Below are 26,427 nucleotides of genomic sequence, written 5' to 3' on the forward strand. Positions count from 1 at the left end.
TCTTGAAACAATGCAAAAACAAATAAATGCAGTATTTATAGATGAAAGCAAAATTCTTCATGGCTCACTAACAATTACTTGGAAAGCTAATACATAAAGGACCAGGAAGAAATGAATTCCCAGTACCTTAGAGAAGTATCAGACTCCTCCTTTCAGGCAAGTATTTCATTTCTTTAGCAGCTTTTTGACTGTTTATTATGCCTTAGTTACATTAACAACTCCTTGCCCCAAGTGCAGCAGCCTTCCTAGAGAATAATAACCAAGATACGCTTTATATGCAGGTAAAGCACTGTGTTCCCAGAAGGAAACAGGGGAGCACATTTTTATAATAGCTAATATGGCAATGAATCATCCTCCTGAGATAAAGACTAAAAACATTAAGAGGGGAATATAGTAGGTTGAAATAAAAAACTTTTAAAAAGGGACTCATCTGGTTCAAGTTTTACGTATGCAAATAAACAGTATGAGAGGGCATAGACAGAGTGAGACGTGAAGTAATGAGCAGAAAAATCAGGTGTATCTATCTTCCTGGAGGCTGAAAGAAGGAAGATATTAAACTGTGCTTTCTGGTAAATTGCCACTGCCAGTTATTGACAAAGTTGCCAATTATACAGGATTATTTAGACTGATGATACCTGAAGAAATGGGGATTTAAAAACACTTGGGACTAACAGGAGATAGGAATACGCTGCAGATGATAAATGGAGTGGATTGAAAGTAAAAGAACGAAGAGGCCAGCTTTAGAGGGTATAATTAAATATCCTTAATTAGCATATTAGAATACTGCAGTGAAACCATATACCTACTTCCAAAGTTGGATTTTAAAAAATAAATGTAACCGAGTGGATGAAAGACCAAGAATATTCTATGCCATAAGATTGCTTGGCATAGAATTTATTCAGATAACTTCTATTTTGCTAATGTTTAAATAAGTTAATTATATAAAAAAAATGCACTGACTGCTCAGGTCTGTAAGCAGTGAGATATTAAATTGCCATATTTTACTGAAATAGGTCAGACGATGCATTAGGAAGAGAGGACAGTGCTTGAGTCAATAGCAGGATTACGGGTAGTTGAGTAATCACATAGCTTAATACACATGGATAAAGCAGGGACCAACAAGTAAAAGGAGGGTAGCAACTGGCACCACAATGTTATTAAACTGGTCTAGGAGTAAGAGTTAAGTTTTATTTTGAGACAGGAGATGTGAAAAGTGTTTTGAAATTCTTGGAAGAAGCCTCCTACAATATCAGAAAGCTCTGTTCTATTAAAAACATACTCTCCTGAAGAGTTAGGGATATTTGCTACCACAATTTTCTCAGTAGAATGAAAGATATTTCACAGTGCTCATGAAGGTTAGATTTTCATGAAGGTTAGGATTTCAATACAACATTTGAAAGAGCTAGGCCTAAATCACAGTTTTGGCATTGACTTGTTTGGCCACACAAACTGCTTAACTCTTCTGTACCTCATATTTGATATACAATGGACTGGCAATTCCTGTCTCCCAGGCTTTACACCAGGACACATGTATGCACAACCAAGAAATTATGGATATAATTGGAAGACTGCATGAAAAGCATTGATGCAAGAGGCTCTCGGATATTAGATATGGCAACACCCCAGCATTATTTGTACTACCCTTCTAAAATAATTTTGGTTACTCATATTAAATGAATTTTCTGTTCTGAGCACATAAGGGCTTTATTTGCCACGCTGCTAGCTAGTCCACTGTTTCAGTCTTAAGTGAGACAGGGCACTACTAACAGGAGAACTTAATTTCCTTCCCTCTGGTTTGATTGCTACTGTGGCTTCCATCTACCTTGGCTTTCTTACACAATCACTGAGGCCTCAACTAAGTAATGCCTTGAGCAACAGAAGTTAGGGCTTCAATATATGCCACCAATAATAGTTCTGCTTCCTAAGAAGCAATGGTAAAAACCAGCCAGCTGCAACAAGTCTTGGAAAAAATACTGTAGGATGACTGAACTGGACAGATTGAAGTGAGTCTTAAATGCCATATTACAATGCAGATGAAAGAAAAAGTACTTGGCTTGGCCAAGCACAAAATCATGATTATATAAATGGCTCCTCGCTCTCCCCCCCACACTTGTAAATGCAATAGGAAACAAAAATGCAATAAAGAGGAGGTCACAGTGGTTGTTCTCCCAAGGACTAATAAACTTCCTAGCTGAACAGTACCTATCTTCTGATTGACAAGTGATGAATATGACAATATGCCTGGCTCACATTACATAAAAATGACAGCATAATACACTGAAGGCACCCTATTTGTCTTCAAGTTACTTTCACTGATCAGGAAGAAAAGATGCAGAATGCCAGCTAAAGGTGTTTAGGAAAAGTGAAACCTCTGAAGCAGAAGCTAGCAAAGACACTAGGCAGACCATGCTGACAAGACAGGGAGGGAACTGAAAGATTAAATTAGCTATTGTTGTAGATAATCATTGTTGAAGACCAATGTACTTCAGAGACTGTACCTGCCTACCCAGCTCGCCCCTCGATCTGGGTCTGAAGTCATGGGAAAGTGTAACAAATTATTTCAATATATGATATAATACATATAATGTAACACATGGTATTAGCTTCCAAAGAAATCTTTATAATGGCTGTTGCAGCATGCAACTCAATATAAATGCAGGATTCCTCAGTCTTTGGATTGCTGTTTTCTATTCACAATAAAAAGAAGTTTAGGAAATAAGGAAAAAAAAGCCCCATGAACACTTAGTTTTGGCTTGCTTTGCCTTAATTCTTCTGCAAGACATGGTACCCCTCTGCTGGGCAAGAACAGATGAAACAACAAGGAGCCATGAACAAAAACTGACTGAACAGTAAAATAAAACCAGTCTGTATGGACTGAAAAGGATAAGTAAGGAAAGGCAACTGAGGCGATGTAAGGCTGACCAAAAGCCTGAGAAAATAAGAAGCCCAGATGCAAACCATTGAGCAAATAAGATTCACAATTTAGACTCAGTTCTCCAAACACTGTCCAAACAAGAAACTAACATTTTTCGTAACGTCTTTAAAATGAGTCACCTTGAAGGAGCTGTCATCTTGACAAGCACCAGTTCTCTAACTCTAAAAACAATTGTTGCAATATTTAGGCTAACAGGAAGCAGAAAGAATTTCCTAAAGCAAAAGATTTTTGTCCATGAAAAACTAAATTATGAGCTATGAAGTCTGCACTGCATAAAGCTGGTAAAGAAATTTAGTTCTAACTTTTGCATTAGTAACATTGTTTTCCAGGAGAAGGTAGGGCAAACCTTAAGCAAACCTTCAGAACAGTTTTTCTTTTTTTGGGAAATACTAGTTAAATCTTACTCTTGACCTCTGAAGCATGACAAAGAGAGAAGTTAAGCCTTCTTCTCATTAGCTCCGAGACTGGAGTATAGTTGCCCATTTTGTTTCAGACTTGTGGTTCTGTTCTACGTACGACTCTGCTCAGTTCTTCATGGGCTGGAATACTACTCATTTTTAAACCAAGGAAAGATTGCAGAAGAGCCCTGTTTAAAAACAACATTTTAATAAGTGACTTCTAGGAAACAATTTTTTTTTTGCTTAAAAATAGAAACACAAAACAAAAAGTTTGATAATACTTTTTGTCCCTTTTATTAAAAACAGTCATTACACTTGACATACATTTGGCAAAGATACACAATTGTATCTCTACTTTTCAGGAAACTAATTACAGACTATTACAAAGTGACACTATGTATGCAGTTACTAGGTTCTGGGTCAGTTTTTCATACTGCCAACTTCTGTTTTTGTTTCAGTTGTTCAGGTGATTCTGCTTTTAGCTTGCCTGTGTGATCAACAACAGTATATTGGCTTCAAACACATTTTAGACATACATCTGTGCACCTAGTGCAAAACTGCACCCAGTACCTCCTGCTACATATTGAAAAGAACATTCTTCTAGGGTCTTTACCATCCAGACAGACTCATCCTTTTGTACCACTTTTTACATTGAAGCCTATCGCTCCAAGGCCTTCACTTTGTTAAGCAAAGTTTGTTTCACTAAGAAACAAGTTTTCTAAACCATTTGTTTAGGGACCAGGAAAGAGGACAAATCTTACCACAGGAAACTCTCCACAGGGGAAAAAAGTCTCTAGTGACAGAAGCAGATATGGAGCCTCAGTAAAGACAAGTTTTTCTAACCAAACTTAACACAAAGACTTCAAATATACAGCAGCTACATTAACAAGGGGTGCAGGGGTTAGAAGTATCTTTCCCTAGGCATTACCCACATTCTCAACTAGATTTACATAAGAAAGAGTATCAGTCCATTTACCAAGATGAATTGTCCCATTTCCCGCTCTTGTTTAAGGTCAACTGGAAGCTTCTTTTTTCAGTTTTTCTAAAATCTCATCTGGTGTCATCGATACCAAAATCTTCACCACTTTTTCACGTGATTTACCACCCTGGTTTAGACACACACAAAAAAACATCTTTCAGAGAGTCACCACCAAATACACATTCCAAAAAATCTCACTGTAATGCCAACATATCAGGTATTATAAAAATAATTCTTAAAGTGTGGGTGTGCAGAATTAACAGCAGTAGGGGACAGTTAATCAATGTCCTTTGTAGTTATTTGAAAGGTGGAAAACAATGTCTTATCTACTCTCCTTTTAAAATTGGATACAGCTCCCAGAGCATGCCCTGAATTGATGCTCTTTCTATAGGCTAGAACAAAAAGCAAGGAGTGATAAGCTTCCATAATTCGCTTGCATCATCCAGAAGCAAGACTCCAACTAATTGCATTTTTGTTTTTAAAAAGTGGAGATACATATATGTATATTTGATAACTGTGTACTTTCAGAATGAGTATTAGTTACTCTTAAGCTGAGTTCTCAGGCTGATAATATCAACTAAATGGAAAGAAATCACATCATGTATAACCTATGACATTCAGATTCATACAACAGTTATTTGAAATATCATTGACCTGGTTTTGTATTACTGAAAAAAAGTGTATTTTACACAGGAACTGGCAAACTTGCAAACCTCATTTTGTACTGCCTGAAGACAGAGCTTCACAGTATTCAGTAAACCATGAGAAACAAGTTGCTTGTTAATCTGCAGCCTGGCAAAAAGTTTGAAAAGCCCACAAGGGACATCCTGAAGGAGGAAAAAGTCCTTAGCGCAACTATACAGAAATATAGCATGAAACTTAAAATTAAAAATAGATTTTTGAAGCAGTCTAGCCAGCTGATGATGAAAATCAAGGCCCTTGCATAGAAATCTGGTAACCTCAGTTTTATACTCGATCATTTCCCACCAATTTCCCGATTTGGACTGGTTTTGTTAATGTCAGCAGTTATTATAAAGCAAAGAGCACATAAGAGAGCAACCAGTACCAAAAATCACTTGCTGTTTACATCTAGCAGATCAGGACAGAAAAATCTAAGCCACAGGTAAAATACAGACTTTACCACAATGCTTCACTGAGAACAAACAGTGGCTTGTGAAAAACAAAGACTAGCATGTAATTATTTGGACACCATAGGTCAGAACAACTGAGTCAAGAAGGTCAGACAACACTGGCCCCTTTTATGTTCAACTCTGCTTTGATCACGTTGCCATTTACTGCTATCCTTAACAGACTTCTACAACTACTACATTGAACCAACAAACAAAAATAAAAAGCACAATTTTTCATTGTGCTTTTATGTTCATAAACTATAAATGAACATGGCTAGAAAGACTGACTTTAAGTATAATGAATTAATAAAACACATTATTTATTCAATGCAATGAATAAAACAAAGAGTTTCCGCTTGCTAAAGACACATAAATTCCAATACAAAGAAACTCTTGAGGCCCAGATATAATCCAAGTAATTATACATACTCCTGCTTATGTGTGAACAGTTAACTGTCAGAAAATTTTCCCTCAAATACAGAAGTTACTTCAAAAAAAGAAAAGTTATTAATAAAAGGCACATTTTTTGCAAAGCTCAAATTTTGTGAACAGCATTTGACATGAAAACAAGAGAATCTTTGAAGAACACAGAAAACATGAACTACACAAAGTTGGAAAATGTATCATGATGAGAACTATTCTGATTAAAGATCTCAAGATCAGCTGTGGTTCTTCCTACACTAGGTTTGTTTCAATGAATCATTCCATTAACTCAGCTAAACACCTTTAAAGTGTCTTTTGGACTGAACTTGGAGAGCAGCTCCCTGCACTCAATGAGTAAGTTTCAGTGTCTTGAATTTAAATTGCAATAGGGCAGACTGAAAGGAAAAAAAAAAAAAGGAAGTACCTTCTCTAAAATAACTTCACTCTTCTTCACTTCTAGCACCTTAGAGAGGTAGCGACACAGCTCTGCATTTGCCTCCCCTTCTGATGGAGGTGCAGCAATAGCTACACCTACCGCCTCAGCTGTCACATCTATAACAAATATTTTAAGGATTTTATGCTCAAAATACTCAAAACATCTAGTTATTGTCTCCTAAAAATGAATGCTCATGCTTTCAAAAGCATTTTAATTTAAAGCCATATAAACTTATAGATGAGCAGGTAACAACATTTTTACACTTCACCAATTCCCTTAAGTTAAAACTGTTAGCCAGCACAAAGATAATCTTCTGATACAAAGAACAGTGAAGCCTTCAGACCTGTATCAGAGTGCAGCCATGAATTATCAGTTCTCACACAACCAGGGCAGTGTTCTCAGCCCCTCTCTGTGTTGGCCCTTCTGCTGCAGGTGTAGTCCAGCTTGGCATCATGTAGTGTAACATAGATCAGGCTACCCCACAAAAAAAAGCATAATAAGTAAGTCTGCGCAGAGAGCTATGCTATCATCTACAATTGCCTTGTGTTGCCAATTAAGCCTGGATACTCTACTAGAGTCCACCACGTTAGTCTCATGCGCATATCTGTATAAAAAGCAGTTCTAATTTGTCCGTAAGCAGGACCAGATCTGTAGAAGGAGAACACATTTTATCAGATCAAACTTCCATAATTCAAGGAAAACCGCACATCCTCTTGGGATACCAATAGCATGCACAAAATTGCACAGGTCGAAGTGAAGTGCTGATCAAGGTGTTTGCTGTTACTCCCTTCAAAAAATCGTGTTCAGAAGAACTTCCCCACGCTCGCTGCACCACCTAGCGCTCCCCGCCGGGGAAGCTGGAAGAGCTACTCCGGGCTTCTTTTAAGAAAAGTGTGAAATTACTTCTTTCTTTAGTTTTCTGACGAATTCCCCCCCCCCCCCCCCCCAGCTTAGGGGAGAGAGAGATAAGCTGTAGAACTCGTTAGAAAAACTACTGGGAGAAAACGGCTTTCCCGCTCCGTTCCCAGTCACTGGCGGTTACTCCTGGGGCGGTACAGCCCACCCGCGCCGCTCTTCAGGAGAGGCGACCGCGGCACCTGAAAGCCCTCACTAGGCAGCGCCCCGAGCCGCCCGGCAGCGCGGGGCCGCCCCTGCCCAACACAGCGCCGTCCCGCCGCCTCCTGCGCCTCACGCCCGGCGTCCTCAGCCCGGCACGGCGGCGGGCAGGCTCTCCCGAGATCCCCCCTCCCGGCCGGCAGCACCGCGTCGCAGGCGGGGGAAGGCGGGGAAGGCGGGGAAGGCAGACCCCCCGCGCCGGCGGCCCCACCTGTGACGGCGCTGCACCGGGAGCCGGGCTTGGCACGAACCGCCACCCTCACACAGCCGTCGCCCGCTACCACCACCGGTCCCGTAGCGGCGCCCGCTTCCGTGGGCTCCTTCCCAGCTCCTTTCCCCTGAAACAGAGGAACAGGCGGGGTCACCGCGGGCGCCACCTGCCCGGGCGCCACCTGCCCACCCGCCCGCGGCCTCCCCGCCCGCACCTTCCGGGGCATGGCCCCGCCACCGCTCCGCACCGGCGCCGCCAGCAGCCGACGGAAGCCGGCGAGGGCCAGCATAGCGCGCTACGGCCCTCCCGGCGACACCAGCTAGGCCCGCCCCCGCGGCGCCAGGCTCCGCCCCCCGCCGCGCCTGCGCGCTACGCCACAGCCGCCCGGTGTTGCAGGGCGAGCCCGCCGCCCAGGCGGGAAGCGGGGACGGGCCGCTCCGTGTGTTTCCAGGGCACCGGCACCCCAAGGCACGCTGCCGCCGACTCCTCCCGGCCCGGCGCAGCCGCCGCCCGCTCTAATGCCGGGCCCCGGCAGCTTCTGGCACACGCACACCCGTGTGACGGCCACGCCTTCCGTGCCTTGACCGAACGAAAAACCCCCGCGGCGGGGGGAGAGGAGAGCGCTGATCAGAATGTGTACAGAGCAGGGGGTTTGAGATACACGGCTTGTTTTAAAGGCTGTGTTTTGAGACCCAAGACCTGCACAACCGTCACCGTAGAGAAATTAGGGAAAAAGAGGAGGGTTGTGGTTTTTTTTCTCGCCTGTGTTCTCAAGTTATTACTTTAGTATAATTTGGGGGAAGGTACAGGATTTTGTACATGAAGACATTCTACTACTACACAGTACATACTGCAAGACACCAAACACTATATACATACATCCATTGCATCAAATTATTGTATGCAATCTGTAAAACTACTTGCACACAAATAATACTCATTTTTTTAGTATTACATACCCAAAGATAAAGTAACATCATTACAAGTCTTGTTTTCTCATTTTCACATTATACATTTTCTTATAGGCACATATGTATATACAGTGGCTATTTCCATAATCAGCTCTATGTTCCAAAACAGCCCTTCTGAATTAAGAGAGATTCTGGAAAGATCTGTTTATTGCTGCATTTGACATAGTATTTCTTCAGTGCAGATGCTGTCTGCAGTGTTAAGTCCATTAATTCTCCACAGCTCATCCATAAAGTTAAGATGATAGCAATATGAATCCAGCTTTGCTGATGTACTTCAAAAATAGATAGTAGCAACTCATGTCCATAGGGTCATTCTGGAAAGAGGTGTAAGCTGGGACTAGCGCAGCGACTTCACTGTCTTTTTAGGACAGGTGGGGGAAAACATACACAAGAAGTTGATAATGCATAAGGATTTTCCAGTTCAAAAATGAATTATATTACATGAGGCACGAAGGGGTGAAAATACAAAGCAATTAATCACAAGATACTATTTAAAACAATCTTTTCAATATACAGAGTATTTATTCCACTTGATGTTTTGTTAAGAGGAAAAGGTAGATTACATTCTGCCAGTAACAATGCAGAAAAAACAGTTTTTCTGGCACCTCTCAAACAAATTAGTTTTGCTTTTACACATTCATGTAATTTCACAGAATTTTTTAACTGCCGCCAATAGCGAGCTGAAGTCCACTGATACACTGACACATTCCAGGTGATCATGTGGAATTATGTATAAAATATTATTTCTGGTATCTGTCCATCTTCTATTGATGTACCATTGTTGTTACCTGGTGAACTATAAAAGACAAAGCATGTTTTGCTAGCAGTAGGAGATTCGTGGATCACTTTCTTCAAACCTTTTGTTCCATAGTGGGAATCAGGACCCTGAAAAACATCAGAAAAGATCAGCAACTGAATGGAAGTCGGCAGCAAGACCCATAAAATGTTGAAGTTAAAATTACCTAAGTCAGTAGTGCTTAACAGCATAAAATTTCTGTACCCACATCATATACGTTATATACAAAAATCACAGTCAACAGAAGCAAGTGCCTTATGTCTAAATAAGAAAAAAAAAAGCTTCCCTGACAGCAGACTTCAAGCACGTGATTTTATCCAACTAGTAATGAATAAATATTTTCTAATATTTCTCCTTGCCATGCAGCTTGTCTATATTCTCACTTAGTTCCCTGCCTCAGCTTCTTTTAACATAAAAGATTTTTTCTCAACCCACTCAACTTTCATTTCTGTATAGGGAATTACATTTAAAAAAATAGTATTTTTGAGAAAACATTGAATCAATAAATTTGTCCATAACATTAAGGGGAGACTTTCCTAGAACAAATCATTTTTTCCTATACTTCAGCACTAGTATATAAAAAGTGATAAAAAAACCTTTCCGTTTTCTTGACTCTAGTGGTTAGGATATCCTTGATAAGAGAAATCAAATTTAAATTTTGATAGAGAGCTGCCAGATTAAGTATTCTACATAGTCCTTTTACTCACATAGAACCAGGAACTTCCATTAGGACTCATTCTAACTCTTACATCAAGCCAGAAAGCGGGAGGGCACAAAGGATCCAGTTACAAATTCTGTGCTGTGGCACAGAAAAGAGGTAGCAGTCTTAAAAGTTACTGTGGACTTTAACCACGACCTTCTTTAGCACTAAACTTAAAATAAATTCAAGACCTAGAAGACACTTTCCCATCAGAAGACAGATAAAAAGAACAACTCTTGCATCAAAATAACATTTTCTTCTGTACTTTTAGGCATTCTTACTTTCAACGTTGCGCAAGCTGTGTAGCAAACCGTTGGCAAAATCTCTATAGGTTCTTTGAACATAACTCTAAATGTACTGGCCGTTCCATCACAACTAAATCCAGTATCATTTTGTCCTAGTGTTTGATTCTTCTCATAATCAATTATCTGTATAAAAACATGAAAAAAGTATTTTTAGGTTTACAAGCTTGAAAAAGATTCTTGTTGTATGCATATTAGAGTATTACAAACAAACACTTGCCTACTCCACCCAGTTCAATTGCAAGGATAGTGCAATCTCAGAACTGGAAAGGAGGTGTAATTTCCTGATACCATTAGGGTTGACCCAGCAGCATGCCGAACGATGGCTTGCGAGTTTCACACAGGCCGTCCAATCTGTGGGGCTAGATTCAACACTGCTCCAACCAGGTTATAGCTTTTGCTTGGGAGATGAAGAACAGCTCTTAGACTTCCAGCTTCTGACCTTCATATACCACATATAATCCTGTACTTAGATTTGCTCATCTTCGTACACCCACACAGCCCACATGAGGGAAGCACATTTGCTAGCTGTGGCTGATTTAGAAAACAAGTTTTTATAGATAATGTAAGCAGTCAATGATACATTCTTAAAAGAAAACAGGAAGTTGCGCTGCTATGTTTTATACCATTTATTTCTATTTTAGATTCAGTATAAAAATTACACTCGGACTACATATTATTTCTTTTGCCTTCAATTTTAGTGGCAAATAGGAATCACTAAGATGTAGTAATAGCAGATACCTCACTTCTCATTTTGGAGAGCAATCCTGATCCATGCTGCCGAACACCTCTTGCAGAAGTTGGGTATCAAAACTTTAGAGTAACACAAACACTTCTCATGATTACTGCACTAACAAGAATCCTATAAATTTTAGTATTATTATATTGCCATATCATTTTTAGTATTGCACAAATGAGATGAAGCCCTAATTCTAGGAAAAATGTGCTCTAATTTTTTTCCCAGCCACAATCAATGGAAATATTAATTATAATGCTGAAGTCATAAGTCCCTTTCACATAAAAGATATATGTGCAATATACATTATCACTATTTTAATACAAGTATTAAATGTTTAACTCTCTGAAGCTCTGCTAGTACTCATGCAGGTCCAAGAAGAAAGAGACACCGGAGTTAAATACCTCTCTGAAAAGATTGCAACAAGAAAGTTTCAGATTCATCAGGAATTGGGGATACTTCCAGAATAAAGAGAACACGTATAAGATTGATGGCCTTCAACTGAACCATACAGGTACATTAGCCTTTCAGTTTGGATCAGGAGCATGTTTTTCAAGTGAATCTCTTGATCACTCCCACTCAATATGCTTTGGTTTGCTTTGCAAGAACGAAATTCTTTTCAGATTAAATAAATCCAGCAAACATACTGAGGGAGCATACCAAATGCTCTCGTCTGCTAACAGGAATTTAGCCGAGATGATCAAACAAGAGTTAATGCAAAGTAAAAATCCCCAAATATGTATAGTATAGCTGCTAGGTCCTCAGTACCAACTCTTTTGTTCTAAAGATCCAATCTAGTGCACTATGCTACTCTTTTACATAGATGTATAGTTTGAGAAAACCAAACTGACAGCATGTCAAATGGAGGAATTTGAAAATGAGCTTTTAAACTGAGGAATGTGGAGAAGCCAACAAATTCCTTCAAAACCTCATTCCAGATATATTCTCTTTGGAACATCATAAGAGGAAAGCCACAACATTTTTTTCTTGAGAGACAGACACAAAATTCTTATTTTTAAGTACAGGATAGTCAGAGAATGGTAATCATCAAATAGGAAACAGACGACAAGTATGCTATCATTTCAATAGGATGCCCAGAAATGTACCAGAACAGCAGTTCCAGCACATGCTAGAAGTCTATGAAGTAAGAAAGGGACAATGGAATTTCTGTCCCTAAATGAAATCGCAGATTCTTTCTTTCACAAGATTTCCCACTCATCTAATAAATCAATGTGATGCGATAGTACCAGGTTATGAAATACACAGCAGAGTAAAACTGTGCCAGTCACAGAATGCCAATACCTTATTAGAAAGCTTAGAATCAAATCAAAACTAATCTCAATAAGAAAGAGACTTCAAAGGGACTGAAATTCCATACTTAAAAGGAAAAAATATAGTGCTGGATCAATATTACTAGAAGACAATCCTGACCACAACATGCTAAGAGAGATCAAACAGGCTGTAAGAGCAGGAAATACAATTTTAGCGGTGTCTTCAATTACCCGCTCAGACCAGGTAAGTCTCGTATCAGGACATGAAGCAGAGGTGGTACTTTTAGATGCTATCACTGACCATTTCATGAGCTTGCTAACCAATTGCTCAGTGGGAAGAAATGCAACCCTTGATTTGGTACTGAGTGATGAGCAGGATCAGATTCAAAATTTCATAATGGAAACACTATGTAACAGTGTCCATAAGATACTTAGAGTCAATGTTCCCACATGAAGAACAAAAGCAAATCCACCACAGCAATGCTAAATTTCAAAAAGAGAAAAAATGAGGAAGCTTGTTCAAAAGAAGCTAAAAGGAGCAATTAAGAAAATCAAATCCTTAAAAGAAGCATGCAGACTACTGACAGTATCAGTATGTATCACCTATTAGGAAAGGCTTGAGAAAAGGAGAAAAAAGCTGGCATGGCTGATCAGCAAAAGGCTTTTACTGGAAATAAACAAGCAAAAAAGGGCATCCTATAGAAATATGAAGTTGTACCCAGACTAAAACAGAAAGGTTCAAACTGGCAGATTAAAATGTAAAAAATACAATTAAGCAGGCCAAAAGAAGGTTTAGGAACAGCTATCTGAAAGCATTAAAACCAATGTTAAATCATTCTTTCAACACAGCAGTAGCAAAAAGCCCTATAGACTCTCTGATGGGCTAAACAGCATGAAGATATAAAATGAGTAGCAGCAGGATAAGGTCTTCATGTAGGAGCCTGGAGAACAGCAATACAAATAAATCATTTACCAGCAGAAGAAACCAGGCAGATTCCCATGCTGGGGCAGTTTTCAGCAAACCTAAAACTGAAGTAACTTTACAGAAGTAGTTATGGTAACAGTAACATGCAACCTTCTGCCTAAGACTGAATCAGTAGCAAATAAGATGTCAATCTTCCCAAAAAGCTCTGGACAAGGACAAGCCTCTAAGCCCCAATACGTGTACCAGGTGAGCTAAGAATGTAACAAATACCCAATCGGGTCAGACAAATGGTCCAATACGCTCCAACAGTGGCAAAAGAAGATGTTGCTGAGGGTTAGCACACATGTCTGGGCTCTGCTGTCTGCTCCCCCAGCATCCACAACTGTTCTACTAGGGGTGCTACAGCGCACACTCCCCTTCTGTTCCTTCTGGAATTTTCTAATGGATCTGCTATTGATGAATGAACATGTTCAAATATCACCAAATTCAAAACAGGATATCTGCTTCTTGTGGCAGTATGTGTAGTATCTTTGGCATTGCAAAAATACTCTTATCTGTTTTGATCTTCTGATAGTATCAGTAAGAGTCTCCTAGTTCTAATATTCTGGGGTTTGGTGAATAACAAACAGTTCTGCATTTACCTTATCCATTGCCCTCATGATTTTAGAAGCATTGCTCACACCTCCCCATAGCCACCTCCCCTACAAACTGAAGAGTCCTGGCCTTTTTGGTCTCTCTCCATAAAGCAGCAGTTTTATCCCCTTAATGATTTTAATTACCCTTTTCTCTACCTTCAAATTCTACTATGTGAGACTGGGAACTCCACACAATACTCAAGATGTGGGCGTACCTGGCTTTCATACAGCAACACAATGTTACCTTTTATCTTGTTTTCAGTATCTTCCTGATGATACCGTGGGCTTTTTTAGCAGTCACTGCATGTTGTGTCACTGATTTCAGAGAGCTGTTGATGACAAATCCAAGATCTCTTTCCTGAATTACTAGAAACTTTATTAAAGGACAGACTTTGTGCACAACTGAACAGATTACAAAGCTGTGAAATTCCTCTGCAGAAAGCTTACAGGAATTCAAGGTTAGACCAGAAAAGCATCCTGAAGAAAGATTCACCAGGAGCTACTAAACAGAGAAACCTAATTGGTCTCAAGAAACGCCTACACTAATAATGATTGAAAGACAGGAGAATACAGCAGAAAGGGAGAAGAGTTTCATAGTGTTCTTGCTTTTCCCTAGTCATCCACTTATGATCACTGTCAAGGACAAAACACTGGTTAGATTCCTGGCCCACCAATTACTCCTACCCAAATACACACCAAACCTTTTGCAAGTACTACAAGTGTAGTTTCTGCATAAGCGTATTTAAGCAGAATACACTATACCTGTATATTAACTTGATAGTCTGTGGGTCCATGAATTGATCCATATAATCCAAATCCCACTATGGAAATTCTTCTATTAACTGTGAATCTAGTAAGACACAAGCCAAGAAAGCAACTTAAACAACTGTGATGGGTGTGTTACCTTATTCCCAGTCAAGTAGGAAAAAGACCCCCACTGAAAAGTAGGGAAGTAACATGAAAATGATATAATATTTTTTTTCAATAACATTTTCTATTTAGATTTCAATAGTATGAAAAATGCTTTGTAAGGTACCAGCTTTATAGGTTAAAGCTTTGCTAATGCCCCAAGATATTCAGTATCACTAAACAAAAAATAACCAGATTCTTTTGAATATCTCCAAAATAAGAACAGAACAAGACTTGGTATTTTAAAAAGGAATACACAGCTAACACCCAATCACTCTAGAATGCACCCAGTCCTCCTGAACTTTGTTGTTTGCTACTTTATGTATGCAACAGCCTAAGTTATTTTAAAAAAAGGAAAATACCAAACGTGCGCAAACAGAACCAGCATGTTTGTTACTGTATCTTATGCCAAAAAGTCAAAGTTGAGTAATATGTTCCCTTTCCTCCCACACTTCTCTGTCTCTCCTCCAAATAGTTTAAAAAGCCATACCTAATCCGATCACTTGTTCCACTGTAGCCCCAGCGACTCTCCACTTGCTGAAACCTGTTAATGCTGCATTCTTTTCCTCTAAGGCAACATCTTGGTCGGTCAATATAATCTACTTTAGGTTTAGGATTGACAGTAAAATGCAGAAAGAGATTTACTACTTCCCGATCTGACAAGATTCCAGACTGAGCAGGGCCTGTGAAAAGAAAAAACTTTGAAGATGATTCGAAGAATTACTCCAACTGTTGTATTTAAACCACACATATTCGCAAACTGAAGGTGACCATAATATTTTCCAATGGCCAGAGCATATTCTGCAGAATGTTTTGCTTTCATTTGTGAATCACAACTTTTATTTGTACGATATTAATAACAATAGAATGTTAAGCATCTAAACACTCACAGGTGAACAGTGCAGAGATATGGTCTAACAGTAAGACAAAGAACCCCAAAACTCACCTGCTGCAAACTCTTCAATAGTCATTAATGGAAAACGGATTAAGGAAAGAGCTCTTCCGAGGACTTTTTGTTTGTTTCCAAATGTCACTGGCAGTTGTTGTCTTTGACATTCTGCTTCTGCCCAGCGAACAACAGCTCCAAAGAGTCTACTTTCTCGAATACTAAGGGTATCCCTTTCTAGAACTGCACATAATGTGTCTAAAAAAAAAGTTAACAGATTTAGATCAGTTTTCATCCAAACTAGTAACAGTGTTATGCACTAAGTAAGCTTAAAATGTTAAGTAACCACTAAGAACATTCATAGTAAGACATCAAAGACAAGACAACTTATCTTATGTATAAAGAAATCTTCCAATGGTGTATAGACTCCAAACTAAAAAATAATTTTCCTGCTACGAAGACAGCATATGAACTTTCTTCTTGATTCTTAAGAGTGTGACTATATATAATCTATGTAGTGACAACCAATATCCTAAGGAATTTCCATGGCTAGGGCAAGATCAAAACAAAGTGACCCAGCAGTGAATGCACACTACTGAAAAAACAAGTTATTCATGATGACATTGTCATATTCTCATCCGAATAGCCACCTGCCAATCTGGATCAACTATAGACACAAGCAACAGTGGTGCACACAAAACCAGTTTAAGATCACTTTCATGTATCTTCAAACACTGACGTATTTGCCACCCACAAAGCTTGAAGGTGGAACACAGAATGTGAGACAAGGTACTCTCACGTGTTTTACAAAAGCAATTTTTCCTGTATTTCTTACTTGCTGTGGCATTTTATGAATAACAGGTATGCAGAAATTCTCAGTTTATCATAGAACACATGCCTGAAAAAAAAAGCGTTTTCGTATTCTGAATCTTCCGTCTTCCTTGGGAATTTTTATGTACCCTGAATTTAAGCAAGGCATGTTTTCTGTCATAGAAAATACCATATTGGAAAGTCAAACCAGATTGGGACTTTTCAAGAGTACAGATGGGCACTCACAGTCTGAGTACAAATCCCACTGAACACAAGTTAACAGTGACTTTACAATTTCTTTAAGCAGCAGGAATACCTTCCTTCAGTCTGAGTTTTTCATGCAGTCTAGCTGAATTGGAGTAAAATCTTAGACGCATATAGTAAAAATGAAATTAAGTAAGCAAATTTACAACCGCTAGCTTTTCATAAAAGATGAAACATAGAAACAAGAGTTTAGATATATTTTTTTAAACAGATTTCATAAATTGTACCTGATCTGTGCAACTCTGAATAGAGAAGTAGCATGTGGCAACAAAACAGCATGATACCCGTTAAGTGCGAAAAGCAGGTGTGGATCCCTCAGGGATGAGGCACAACACTCAGCAAGTGAAAGATTTGGCTTTAATGAACGCATAGTGTTACCACGGTGGGAGCCCTGGGACACAGACACTAATCAAATGGGGACCCAACGCAGTGGAACCCTGCTCGGGAGTGAAGCTCAAAAGAAAGCACTACAGGGGTGGATAATAAAACTTGCACAGATTAATGTATCGTACATATGTAATGTCCTGTTTTGCTCATTAGCAAACTCGCTGATGTAATGCAGGTGCTGTTGTCCGAATTCCGAGATCCACAGCTGGCCATTGCGTTGGCGCCTGTGCAAAGGTGGGTGCAGATGAGGGGGGGAGTGAACTACCCCAGGTTACCGTGACAAGGAGATAAGATGTGCTTGGGACTCTACATACTCAGATGGGGGAGGCGAACTATCCTGGGTTACTGTAACAAAGTCTTCCCACACCCTACAATTCCCTTCAGAAGTTTAATGCTTACAAAAAGTAACTTACCTATATCAATATCAGTAAAGCCTTCTGCACTTATTGCATCCATAGTACTTTTGTCTATTGTGTCAAGACAAAGACTAGCAAGCTGAGGTTCATCAAACAAACGAGCCTAAAAAAGTAAAGAAATACATCTTAAGCATAAAGCTGACAAACCACTAATCTTAAAAAGCAAGTATTTTTATCCTAGTATAGATCTATATTAAAATAGCTTGATTTGTCTAAGTACTCTTTGTGTTTATACCTTAAAGAGCACTTAAATTCTCAAAGGAGTACATAATTAAGGAGAATTCACTACATACAAGTTTTCCTTCGTGCTTATGTTTGTAGTTTTGGCAATATAACTAAAAAAAAGTACACATCAAATCCACTATAGTGGACTGAAGCACAGTCTTAATAAAAAACAATTAAGAGATTCATGCAAATACACTGTAGAATAAACTGGCTCCATTTGAAATGTCCCAGTCCATTGCATATTAAAAAGAAAAAAAAGAAAAAAGAAAAAAAAGCCTTTCATCCACATTAATAAGAAGCTGAGTCTGTAAAAATGCTAACAGAGCAACAAGACATTTTCATACATAAATTAGACTATGTGATAGCAAACCGACTGTGAAGTAGTATTTTGTCACTTCCCTCCAAATACTGATTTTCCTAGTAAATCAAAACTAAGCTTAAAATTACCTACTTGAGTAAGCAGCATAAAGGCATTATCTGCTCGGAGGTGCTTCGTTAGAAAATCCACACAATGTGCTTCCAGGGCTGGGACTGCATACTTTTTAGCAGTGTATAAAGTAGTCATGACTGTTTCTGGACCAATCTGAACTTCATCTGAATAAAGAAACCTAGAAATCAATACACAAATACAGATCATAAAATCGTATCTTGAGGGGGGCAGTCAAGCACAACATAACAGTCGCTTTGCATTTAGAAAACAGGTCAAAGATTCGCACTGTGAACATGCAACTGTTGACTATGTAGCATTTTTACAAATTAATAAGCTAGTTAAAGGGTTGAAGAAAGAATATTACGTTAACCTAATGGCATACATTTGTTTTAAATATGCATTACTCCCCAAGACTGATCTGGCTATACGAGTTATACACAGCTACCGAACTGTAAACAACAGCTGAGCTGCAGAGTTACTTAACATACGAGTGCACACTCTTTGGATTCACTAGGAAGACCTGTATTTCTAAGTATCAATACATAACCCTCTATGGCTGTACTACTGAACTTAGCTTACTGACAGTGCACACTGGCTTCCCCACTGCGAGGAGAATAGCGTCAAGGACTTATTCTGTGATAACATCTTACGTCAAAGTTACCATTCTGTAGTGTTCAGAGGAGAGGAAAGGGAGTAATATTCTAGCAGATGACCTTCACTCTTCTATTCCTGCCATAGCAAAACACTCTGGCTTGTCTCCACTGTTTGAGGCTAGATGATTGGTTGAGATTTTAGCATAAGCTGTGAACCAAAAGATAAAGTCTCCACCAAAACCAGGTAAAAGCCCTGTTTCCTGAGCAGCTGTTATTTGAGACCAGACAAAATAAGATTTATTTTAAGGTTCTGTCTGGAAAAGACGACTTTTTAAAAATAACTTTTCTTACAGGTGACATTGAAGATAATCTTACAAGTATTTCATCAGTTTTTCAGATAATAATCAAGAATAGCCTGTGATTTACAACAATACATTTGTCCCCAACACACAGGTAATTAAACACAATAAACCAGGTCACATTAGCAAATGCAGGAATTCCACAGTGAAGACCAAGCCTTTCCTTTATATTTCTTAACATTTTTTGTTCAGAACCTTCTGGAAATGAATGGCAAGCAACGCAGAGACAGAAGCCGAGTTTAGAAGGGTTTTTAAACATAACGATAAGCAGTTTGTATTTAACAGAAGAAACTTGTGAAAGTAATAGACTCAAACTTGTTTGCAACCTGGGGAGATCTAAGTAATAGAAACCTAGAATTAAAGTTTCAACTGAAGTTCTTCACTGTTTATATTTCTTATATTCCAAGAAACCTCTCATTCTCGGTAATTGCTAACACACAACTAAATACGGTGTTCAACATTAAATTTGCTGCCACTTACCAACAGGTACATATTTACCATTACAATACTCCAATCTATTCAAACGGCCAGCTTTCACATCACTTAGGAAATGTGAATGATGCTCTAGATTAATTCTTTAAACTGGATTTACGTCAAACAGCTTTTAGAAAGAATGAGTTTAATTAAATGCTAAATTTTTTTTATTAAAAGTTTCATACAGTTCATTTAGAACTGATTTATGAAAGCTATAAACTATTATCTGTTGATGAAAATGATGGGCTCACTTGCCAGTCACAATTACTGACAAATTTACTTTTAAGAAATTAAGATCTCATAGGTACAGTTTTGTATACCAAATTGACAAGTAGTTCATTAAAGCACTAGAATAGTGTGTTTAGATTTTGGTTTTAAGGTTTAAAAAAATCTGTTTAAAATTCCCTAACCTTCCTCGTATGACTTTATAGGAGCTTGGAATCCAAATCACATAAGAGTTGAACATTAACAGGCTGTAAAAAAGCAGCATTACCATGCAAACTGCATTATAAATTTTACCTAATCCTAAAAAAGAAAATAGTATTTTCACCAAGTTGTTTTTGGAACATGATTTTCATTTTATTCCTTAAGTGTGTCCAATCTGAAGCCAATGAACTGACACACCAGAGGAGCTTATCTGGCTTGTGGTTCATTTTGTGCTACACCTTCTTAAGGATCAGGGTGCAGTTCCAAAGTGCACTTTTCCAACCCTTGCTTTCCCAGAAATTTTGCAGGCTTTTTCCTCATATGATCAAAACCCAATTACATGGCCAAAGGACAGGAATTCAAATGTGGCAACAGTGCATATACATACAGGTTTTTCATTCATGTGAGATCTATGAGTTACAGGATGCTTTTTCATCCCATGAAGGACACACTTGAGGCTCTATGCTCCAATCCCTCCCCTGCCGTATGGCTGGATATACATTAAAAGACACTCCCCAACTGAAAGCGTGTCAATGACAAAGTAACAGGACTTAAGTGATTAAAGTTCTGGCAACTAAAATCTGTACAGCATCTCAAGCAGTAACTAAAACATGAGTGTGTTATCAAGACTATCTTCAGCACAAATCCAAAACATAGCTCCATACAAGCTGCTATGAAGAATTTAACTCTATCCCAGCCAAACCCAGTACATTCTCCACCCCTTACTGCATACCATTTACACCATGCTCAGGTCCCACACTATCACAACACATCCTCATTAACCATCCCTTCCCCTGTAAGATGTCTGTAAAATAATATGTCTGTACATAAATGTCTGGACATAAATATTCATAAAATGTTCACTGAGTTCATTTGGTCTATGACTTGGGGCTCCATCTGTTACGGTATTTGCTCAAGACAGGAGAGGTGGTGTGTTGCATGGAGTTACTGAGCACTATTGACCTCATTATCTGTTTTAGACATTGACCACCACAGGGCGTAACAACTCATAGTTACAGAACATGCAATATAGTTACATACTTTGAAACTGACAAAACTCATGAAAAGAAGTGTCCAAATACATTAAGAAAGTCACATTGTCAGTTTTTTTGTGTTTAATATTTCAAGTTTTTGACAATGCTAATACTGTTCTGGGACTTTCAAAGCCAAACAGTAGTCCTTTGCAAATACTAAGAAGTGTGAATTTGCAAAGTTAAAAGGTAGCTGTAAAAACTATGAAAAATGGTAATAAAGTACATTGCTCTAGGATGTTGTATAATCCTATTTCCCTTAAGTATACGGATGGATGATCATGATGCATTCATCTACTCATAAAAGAGGAACTCTAGGTGTGTCCTCTCTCCAAAAATCCCTCTGCTCATGTGCCAAGAACTCTGTCTGTGTCTTAACTCTCCCATTTGTGGCATGCCTGAACTAGCACACCTTTATGTTTATACCACTGTTCCTCTTCCACTTAACTCAGTGGGGCTCAAGATCTCTTATCCTTCCCCCTTACCTTCTTCCCTCCTCTCCTCCCCTTTGAGAGACTCATAGAAACAACCTGCTCTTTAGATATTGACTAATTTTATTGTCATCCAGGATGGGGGTGTGTGTGTGTGTGTGCATCGTGGAGGAACACTTTACATGACCACTTATCTTTACTCTCAGGTTAGCACACTTATCTTTACTCTCAGGTTAGCACTTCTTTCTCCCTTAGTCTTAGCATCTTCCCAACAGCGGAAATATTTTCACCATTATAAAAACACACAGGAATCTTTTTCCAGTTAGTCATGATTACCCCTCTATTTACTGCTTGCCAAAGTCCTCTGCAAAGACATTTGGAAGACAGACTGCTAAATTTGTGCCATGTCGTCACTTTCCTTTATACTATGATCAAATGACAAGTTAAATTACTGTAAAACGTATTTTAAAATGTGAATGAAATTTTTAAACATCTTATTAAAAACAACAAAATGAAATCCTAAAGCAGCATCCTTCTGAGACAACTTTAATTTTCTTGATCACTGCTATTTAATTTGTACAGTTAGAAACATATAAAAAAAGCCATTTAATTGGGAAGCAGATTCAAACTTTGTGACTTTGATATTATTTCAGCTCTTAAGGATTTATCTGTCCAACTACTGAAGTAGTCAGCCACTTTTAAAAAATTCCTCTAGCTCATGTTTGAAAACTTTTCAGGCACTTTGAACTTGGCCAGTTGTTTTCTAAGAAAGTCCTCTCCCCTTCTCCAGCCAATTTTAAAAGGCTCCCCTTTTCCCATCTTTACAGTTAACATTTTAACCCACAGACAAAGAGGACTACTCAACTTTTTCTAGTGGAAAAGAGAAACCCTAAAACATATTACTGGAATTATAGTGGTACTATAATTAAAGTTTCAGTTCACTACTTTTAAATACTTAAACTCTATAAATTTATTATTTTAGAGGCCCCTGTCCGAAAAAGGTAGCAATCATAGCCGATTTAAAATTGTGTATGAATATACCCAAGAGCAAACTAAAAAACCAGATGTCACATTAACTTGGTGACTATCAGATGTTTAAATTGTTCAATTTCTAACCACTTTTTTCTTCCCCATAAACATAATTCTTGAACTACCATCTATTTTGTGACATAACACTAACACTTATGAAAGTTTACATCATAGGACAGATAAATGATGCTCAGTCGCACTGAACAGATACAGATGGAATTAATTTTTTTAAGAGAATCGGAAAAATTTTCATAAAAAAATCTTTTCCTTTAGCTGTAATTTACAAGCATCATTTGTCAGTAGATCTTTATGAAACACATCAACTACAGGTAGGATCAAACCACATCAGTAAATAAAATGGGAACAAGCTGTGGAACATTAAATAACTATTAAATTATCCCTAGAAGTTTTTGCATCACTTAAATGTTTCCTTTACCTTGATGTTAATTTGCTATGTGTATTCAAAGATCCCAACTTAATTTCTAGCCAATACACCTCAAATTGGTCTTTGCAAAGATTAAAGAAAGGTCCTATAAAATGCAACCATCATTATCTGACCAATTTACTAATGCTAGATAAGAGAGGCCAACAGTGCAAGGTATAACTCTTGCGTCTTCTTGCCAACACCAGGAAAAAAAACCAGGTTGTCTTATAGTTGTTATACTTTAAAAACAATGTATATGAGCATGGAAGAAGTCCAGTACTGGTCTGTATTAAAGAAGTTCTCCTTAGATAAGTTTTTAACAAGGTGTTGCAATTTATATTTATTCCAATATAAGCTCAAAATACATATAATATGGAAGAATGTCCTAAAAAGCTGCCATGTATTTCATACCAAAGAAGACATCAAACCTGAGATGTTTCAACAGTTTATCAATCTGGTGATATTCAGACAAGATACAAACAGAATCAGTTTACTCACATAAGTCCCCTGGCCATTACGTACTAGTAGCTCTACCAATACAAGATGGCTTTTGTTTGCTTCTAGCAACATCTCTACCTTCACTTCTACAGTTTTCAAATATCATCCTTCTTATCTTTACTTAGAACTGTCCTGTTTCTGTGTTTATATTTTTATCCAGACAAACTTCTCTCATTATATCCACTTTTCACTGTCCAGTGTTTTTTCCCCACATATATATAGACACATATATGTGCTCATTCATTTACTTTTAACCTTTGAAACCATTTTTCTTGACACTTCCCACTATCTCCCACTCTGCTACACAAACTCTTCACCTTGCCACTCCCTCTTTGCTAAGCATCCACAAAATAAATACAGTTCATTTGCTAACGGCAACAGAGAGAGACATTGCTGCTGCTGCATGGTGGTTTATGTTTTTTTTTCAAATCAGTTGCTGCAACTCCTGTGTCCATGATTACCAAAAGGACTAGGTGACTCTTCTTCTCACTGTTCTTATCTGTTAGGCCTCAAAACAAAGACAAAGTTGCTAAGACTTTGGAGCTTTTCCCAATACAGAAAGCTTCGAGACACTACGTATTTATTTCCAAGCAATAACATTACTTGTTTCCCAAATGCTCATTACAGAAATCTGTTTAATATATTTTACAGAGGTGTTGCCTAGCAGAGGAGTTTCTTTGAGAAAAACCTTAAGGTTAAGCAGTTTTGTCATATTACCACACCACAGCCTGATGCACAAAGAAACTATCAGTAACTGTTTCTATGAACACCGTAAATTTTATTTACCACTACACTGAGCAAAAAGAAATGGTAGATTAACTCATCAGTTTTGTGAGCGTGAGAAGTAGCAGATCCTATTCTGCCCAAATTAGAAATCACTAACCCATTTTACATACTTTTTGCCACCACTGCACTCATGGTCTCACCAGGGTGGTTTGTGTGTAAAAATCAGTTAGTTGCTGCCTTCTGCTGCATGTTCACTCTTCACCCAAAAGTATCTGAAGGAAGTGTGATTACAATGGGTATTACTCTGGTAAAAAATACAACAATTTATTACTACCACTGAAAAAGAAAAGTGAAGAGTAAGATGAATAAAATTTCAAAGGAAGCATCAAATGAAATTAAAAGCTTGGTACAACAGCTTCTGTCCCTTCTTAGCCATTATCAGAAGGTGGATGGAGAGTTGCAACACTCAGAGGAACCACTAATTCCCATCATCTTACTTTTAAAAAAAAAAAAAAACCAGAATAAAAAAGCCGAACCAGACACTCACTACTATCAAAGTACTTTTCTGAATGGACAATTAGCTGCTCTAAAATTAGGGCACTTCTCTTGGGGAAAGGATGCAGGGGAGCGAGCAAGAAGGAACCAAAATGTGTTCGCAGGGAGGCTTGACCTTGCGTGCCAGCGCACAAGGTGGTTAGGCGTTTTCCCTGCATCTCCCTCCACGCACAGGGCAGCCCGGGGAAAGGAAGGGCTCTTTGCGGACCGGAGCCAGGAGGGGCCGCGGAGCGAGGAAAGGACACCAGCGGCCAAGCGGGGACCCCCGGCCCGGCGGGCGATGCCGGCGGGAGAAGAGACCCGCCCCCCCCGCTGCGCGGTGCCCCCGGCCCGGGAGCCCCCCCCGTGCCCAGGGCCACCCGCCCCCGCCCCTCCGCGGCCTGACCTCAGGAGCGCCAGGAAGGCGGCGGGTTCCACGTCGGGCAGCTCGATCTCGGCCGAGGTGGTGGCCATGCCGCCGTTAAACATCGCGTCGAAGACGGCGCTGCCGGCCGCCAGGACGAAGCGGTGGGCGGGGATGCGCTGCTGGCCAGGCCCGGGGGGCGCCCCCCCGCCCGCGCCGCGGAGGCCGCCCTTGCCCACCACGAAGTGCACGTCGCTGAGGAGCTCGTTGGAGAAGAGGAAGGCGAAGCGCTCCCGCAGCGAGCCCTTGGTGGCCTGCCAGTTGTACAGCGGCTCCCGCTGCAGCACCGCGCCAGCCTCCGCGGCGGCGGCGGCGGCGGCGGCAGTAGCAGTAGCGGCGGCCGTCTCCACGGGCGCACCCGAGCCGCCGCCGGCGGCCGCCATCGCCGCCCTGAGGGGCCGGACCGGACCGGGCCGCTCCGTCCGCGGGCGGCACGCGAACCCCCGCCGTGCGCCCCGACGTCAGCCGCTTACCGCCCCTGCGCCGCGCATGCGCCTCTGCCTCGCGCAGGCTCGCGGGAGGCCGGCGAAGCCGTTGCTGCCCGTCTGCCCTTCCGCAGCGGCCGCGCGGGCGACTGAGGGGAAGCGCGGGCGGGAGGCCGGCGGGGAGACGAGCGCGGCGTTGCAGGCGTCGGCCGCGTCCTCTAGGCCGTGTTTTGGATCTGATTCACTTGTTAGTCCTATAAAGGCGTCTCGTACCCGCGTGTGCAGTGGGAGTGTGGTTCCAGAGCCGCGAAGAGGGAAAAAACAGACATGCAAAGCACAGGAGCGCTGCGATAGTCGTGGAAATTTATATTACATGTGGGAATGAATAACTCCTGCAGCTGTTCTGTTTAGGCACGTGAAATGCAAATTCTTTTTTATAATACCCGATTCCTTACTATAACAGGCAAAACAAGGATTGATCGCCTATTTTAACTATTTCTGAAATAATGTTGAAACATAAATGACTGTGGGCACATGTACCTTACAATTCTTACACAAAAGGAATCCGTTTACAATGTGTCTCGACATTCCGTGTTTTAAACTTCTGAGGAGAAAAAACAAAGCAAAACTAGCAATAGCGAATGTAGCAGAGAGTCAGTGCAGGTTTTGGGCCTGAAGCAGTAGCCGTCAAATTTAACGTCCTTGGAGCAGGGAATGAAGGGTGGTGAATTAATTTGGCAAATTCTGACAAGCAAAATTGGA

At 39.8% G+C, this 26,427-nt stretch overlaps 2 protein-coding genes across 5 annotated transcripts; both read right to left on the bottom strand.

Moving 5' to 3' along the window:
- Window positions 1–3,508: 3,508 nt before the first annotated feature.
- On the bottom strand, window positions 3,509–7,917 carry C13H15orf40 (chromosome 13 C15orf40 homolog). 3 transcript variants are annotated; one of them, XM_059824060.1, is made up of 5 exons: window positions 7,843–7,917; window positions 7,629–7,755; window positions 6,290–6,417; window positions 4,310–4,439; window positions 3,509–3,521 (listed from the first exon to the last, which is right to left on the bottom strand). In XM_059824060.1, exons 1-4 carry the CDS (start codon window positions 7,915–7,917, stop codon window positions 4,347–4,349), a joined length of 423 nt encoding a protein of 140 aa, XP_059680043.1. In that variant the 3' UTR covers window positions 3,509–3,521; window positions 4,310–4,346. The 3 variants fall into 3 exon arrangements, with proteins under 3 accessions (XP_059680043.1, XP_059680042.1, XP_059680041.1); XM_059824059.1 differs by lacking the exon at window positions 3,509–3,521 and adding an exon at window positions 3,610–3,820; XM_059824058.1 differs by lacking the exon at window positions 3,509–3,521 and having other exon boundaries at window positions 3,610–4,439.
- A 466-nt stretch (window positions 7,918–8,383) lies between these two features.
- On the bottom strand, window positions 8,384–25,623 carry BTBD1 (BTB domain containing 1). Of its 2 annotated transcripts, XM_059823656.1 has the most exons (9): window positions 25,223–25,623; window positions 18,313–18,469; window positions 17,634–17,739; window positions 15,820–16,017; window positions 15,364–15,556; window positions 14,727–14,814; window positions 12,990–13,007; window positions 10,377–10,505; window positions 8,384–9,484 (listed from the first exon to the last, which is right to left on the bottom strand). In XM_059823656.1, exons 1-9 carry the CDS (start codon window positions 25,621–25,623, stop codon window positions 9,326–9,328), a joined length of 1,449 nt encoding a protein of 482 aa, XP_059679639.1. In that variant the 3' UTR covers window positions 8,384–9,325. The 2 variants fall into 2 exon arrangements, with proteins under 2 accessions (XP_059679639.1, XP_059679638.1); XM_059823655.1 differs by lacking the exon at window positions 12,990–13,007 and having other exon boundaries at window positions 10,377–10,523.
- Window positions 25,624–26,427: the final 804 nt, after the last annotated feature.

The sequence above is a fragment of the Gavia stellata genome, chromosome 13, assembly GCF_030936135.1.
Source record: "Gavia stellata isolate bGavSte3 chromosome 13, bGavSte3.hap2, whole genome shotgun sequence".
NCBI lineage: Eukaryota > Metazoa > Chordata > Aves > Gaviiformes > Gaviidae > Gavia > Gavia stellata.

What these genes read in the sequence shown, in the direction of transcription:
- BTBD1 (XM_059823655.1), bottom strand. Translation starts at nt 25,623, where the DNA reads ATGGCGGCCGCCGGCGGCGGCTCGGGTGCGCCCGTGGAGACGGCCGCC. An exon ending in GCCTTCCTGGCGCTCCTGAG is followed by an intron (nt 18,470 to 25,222) that starts GTCAGGCCGCGG and finishes ATTGATTTCTAG; the next exon opens with GTTTCTTTATTCAGATGAAG. An exon ending in GGAACAAGTGATCGGATTAG is followed by an intron (nt 14,815 to 15,363) that starts GTATGGCTTTTT and finishes GTGTCTTACTAG; the next exon opens with ATTCACAGTTAATAGAAGAA.
- C13H15orf40 (XM_059824060.1), bottom strand. Translation starts at nt 7,917, where the DNA reads ATGCTGGCCCTCGCCGGCTTCCGTCGGCTGCTGGCGGCGCCGGTGCGG. An exon ending in CCGGTGCAGCGCCGTCACAG is followed by an intron (nt 6,418 to 7,628) that starts GTGGGGCCGCCG and finishes TATTTGTTATAG; the next exon opens with ATGTGACAGCTGAGGCGGTA. An exon ending in GTGAAGTTATTTTAGAGAAG is followed by an intron (nt 4,440 to 6,289) that starts GTACTTCCTTTT and finishes TGTCTAAACCAG; the next exon opens with GGTGGTAAATCACGTGAAAA.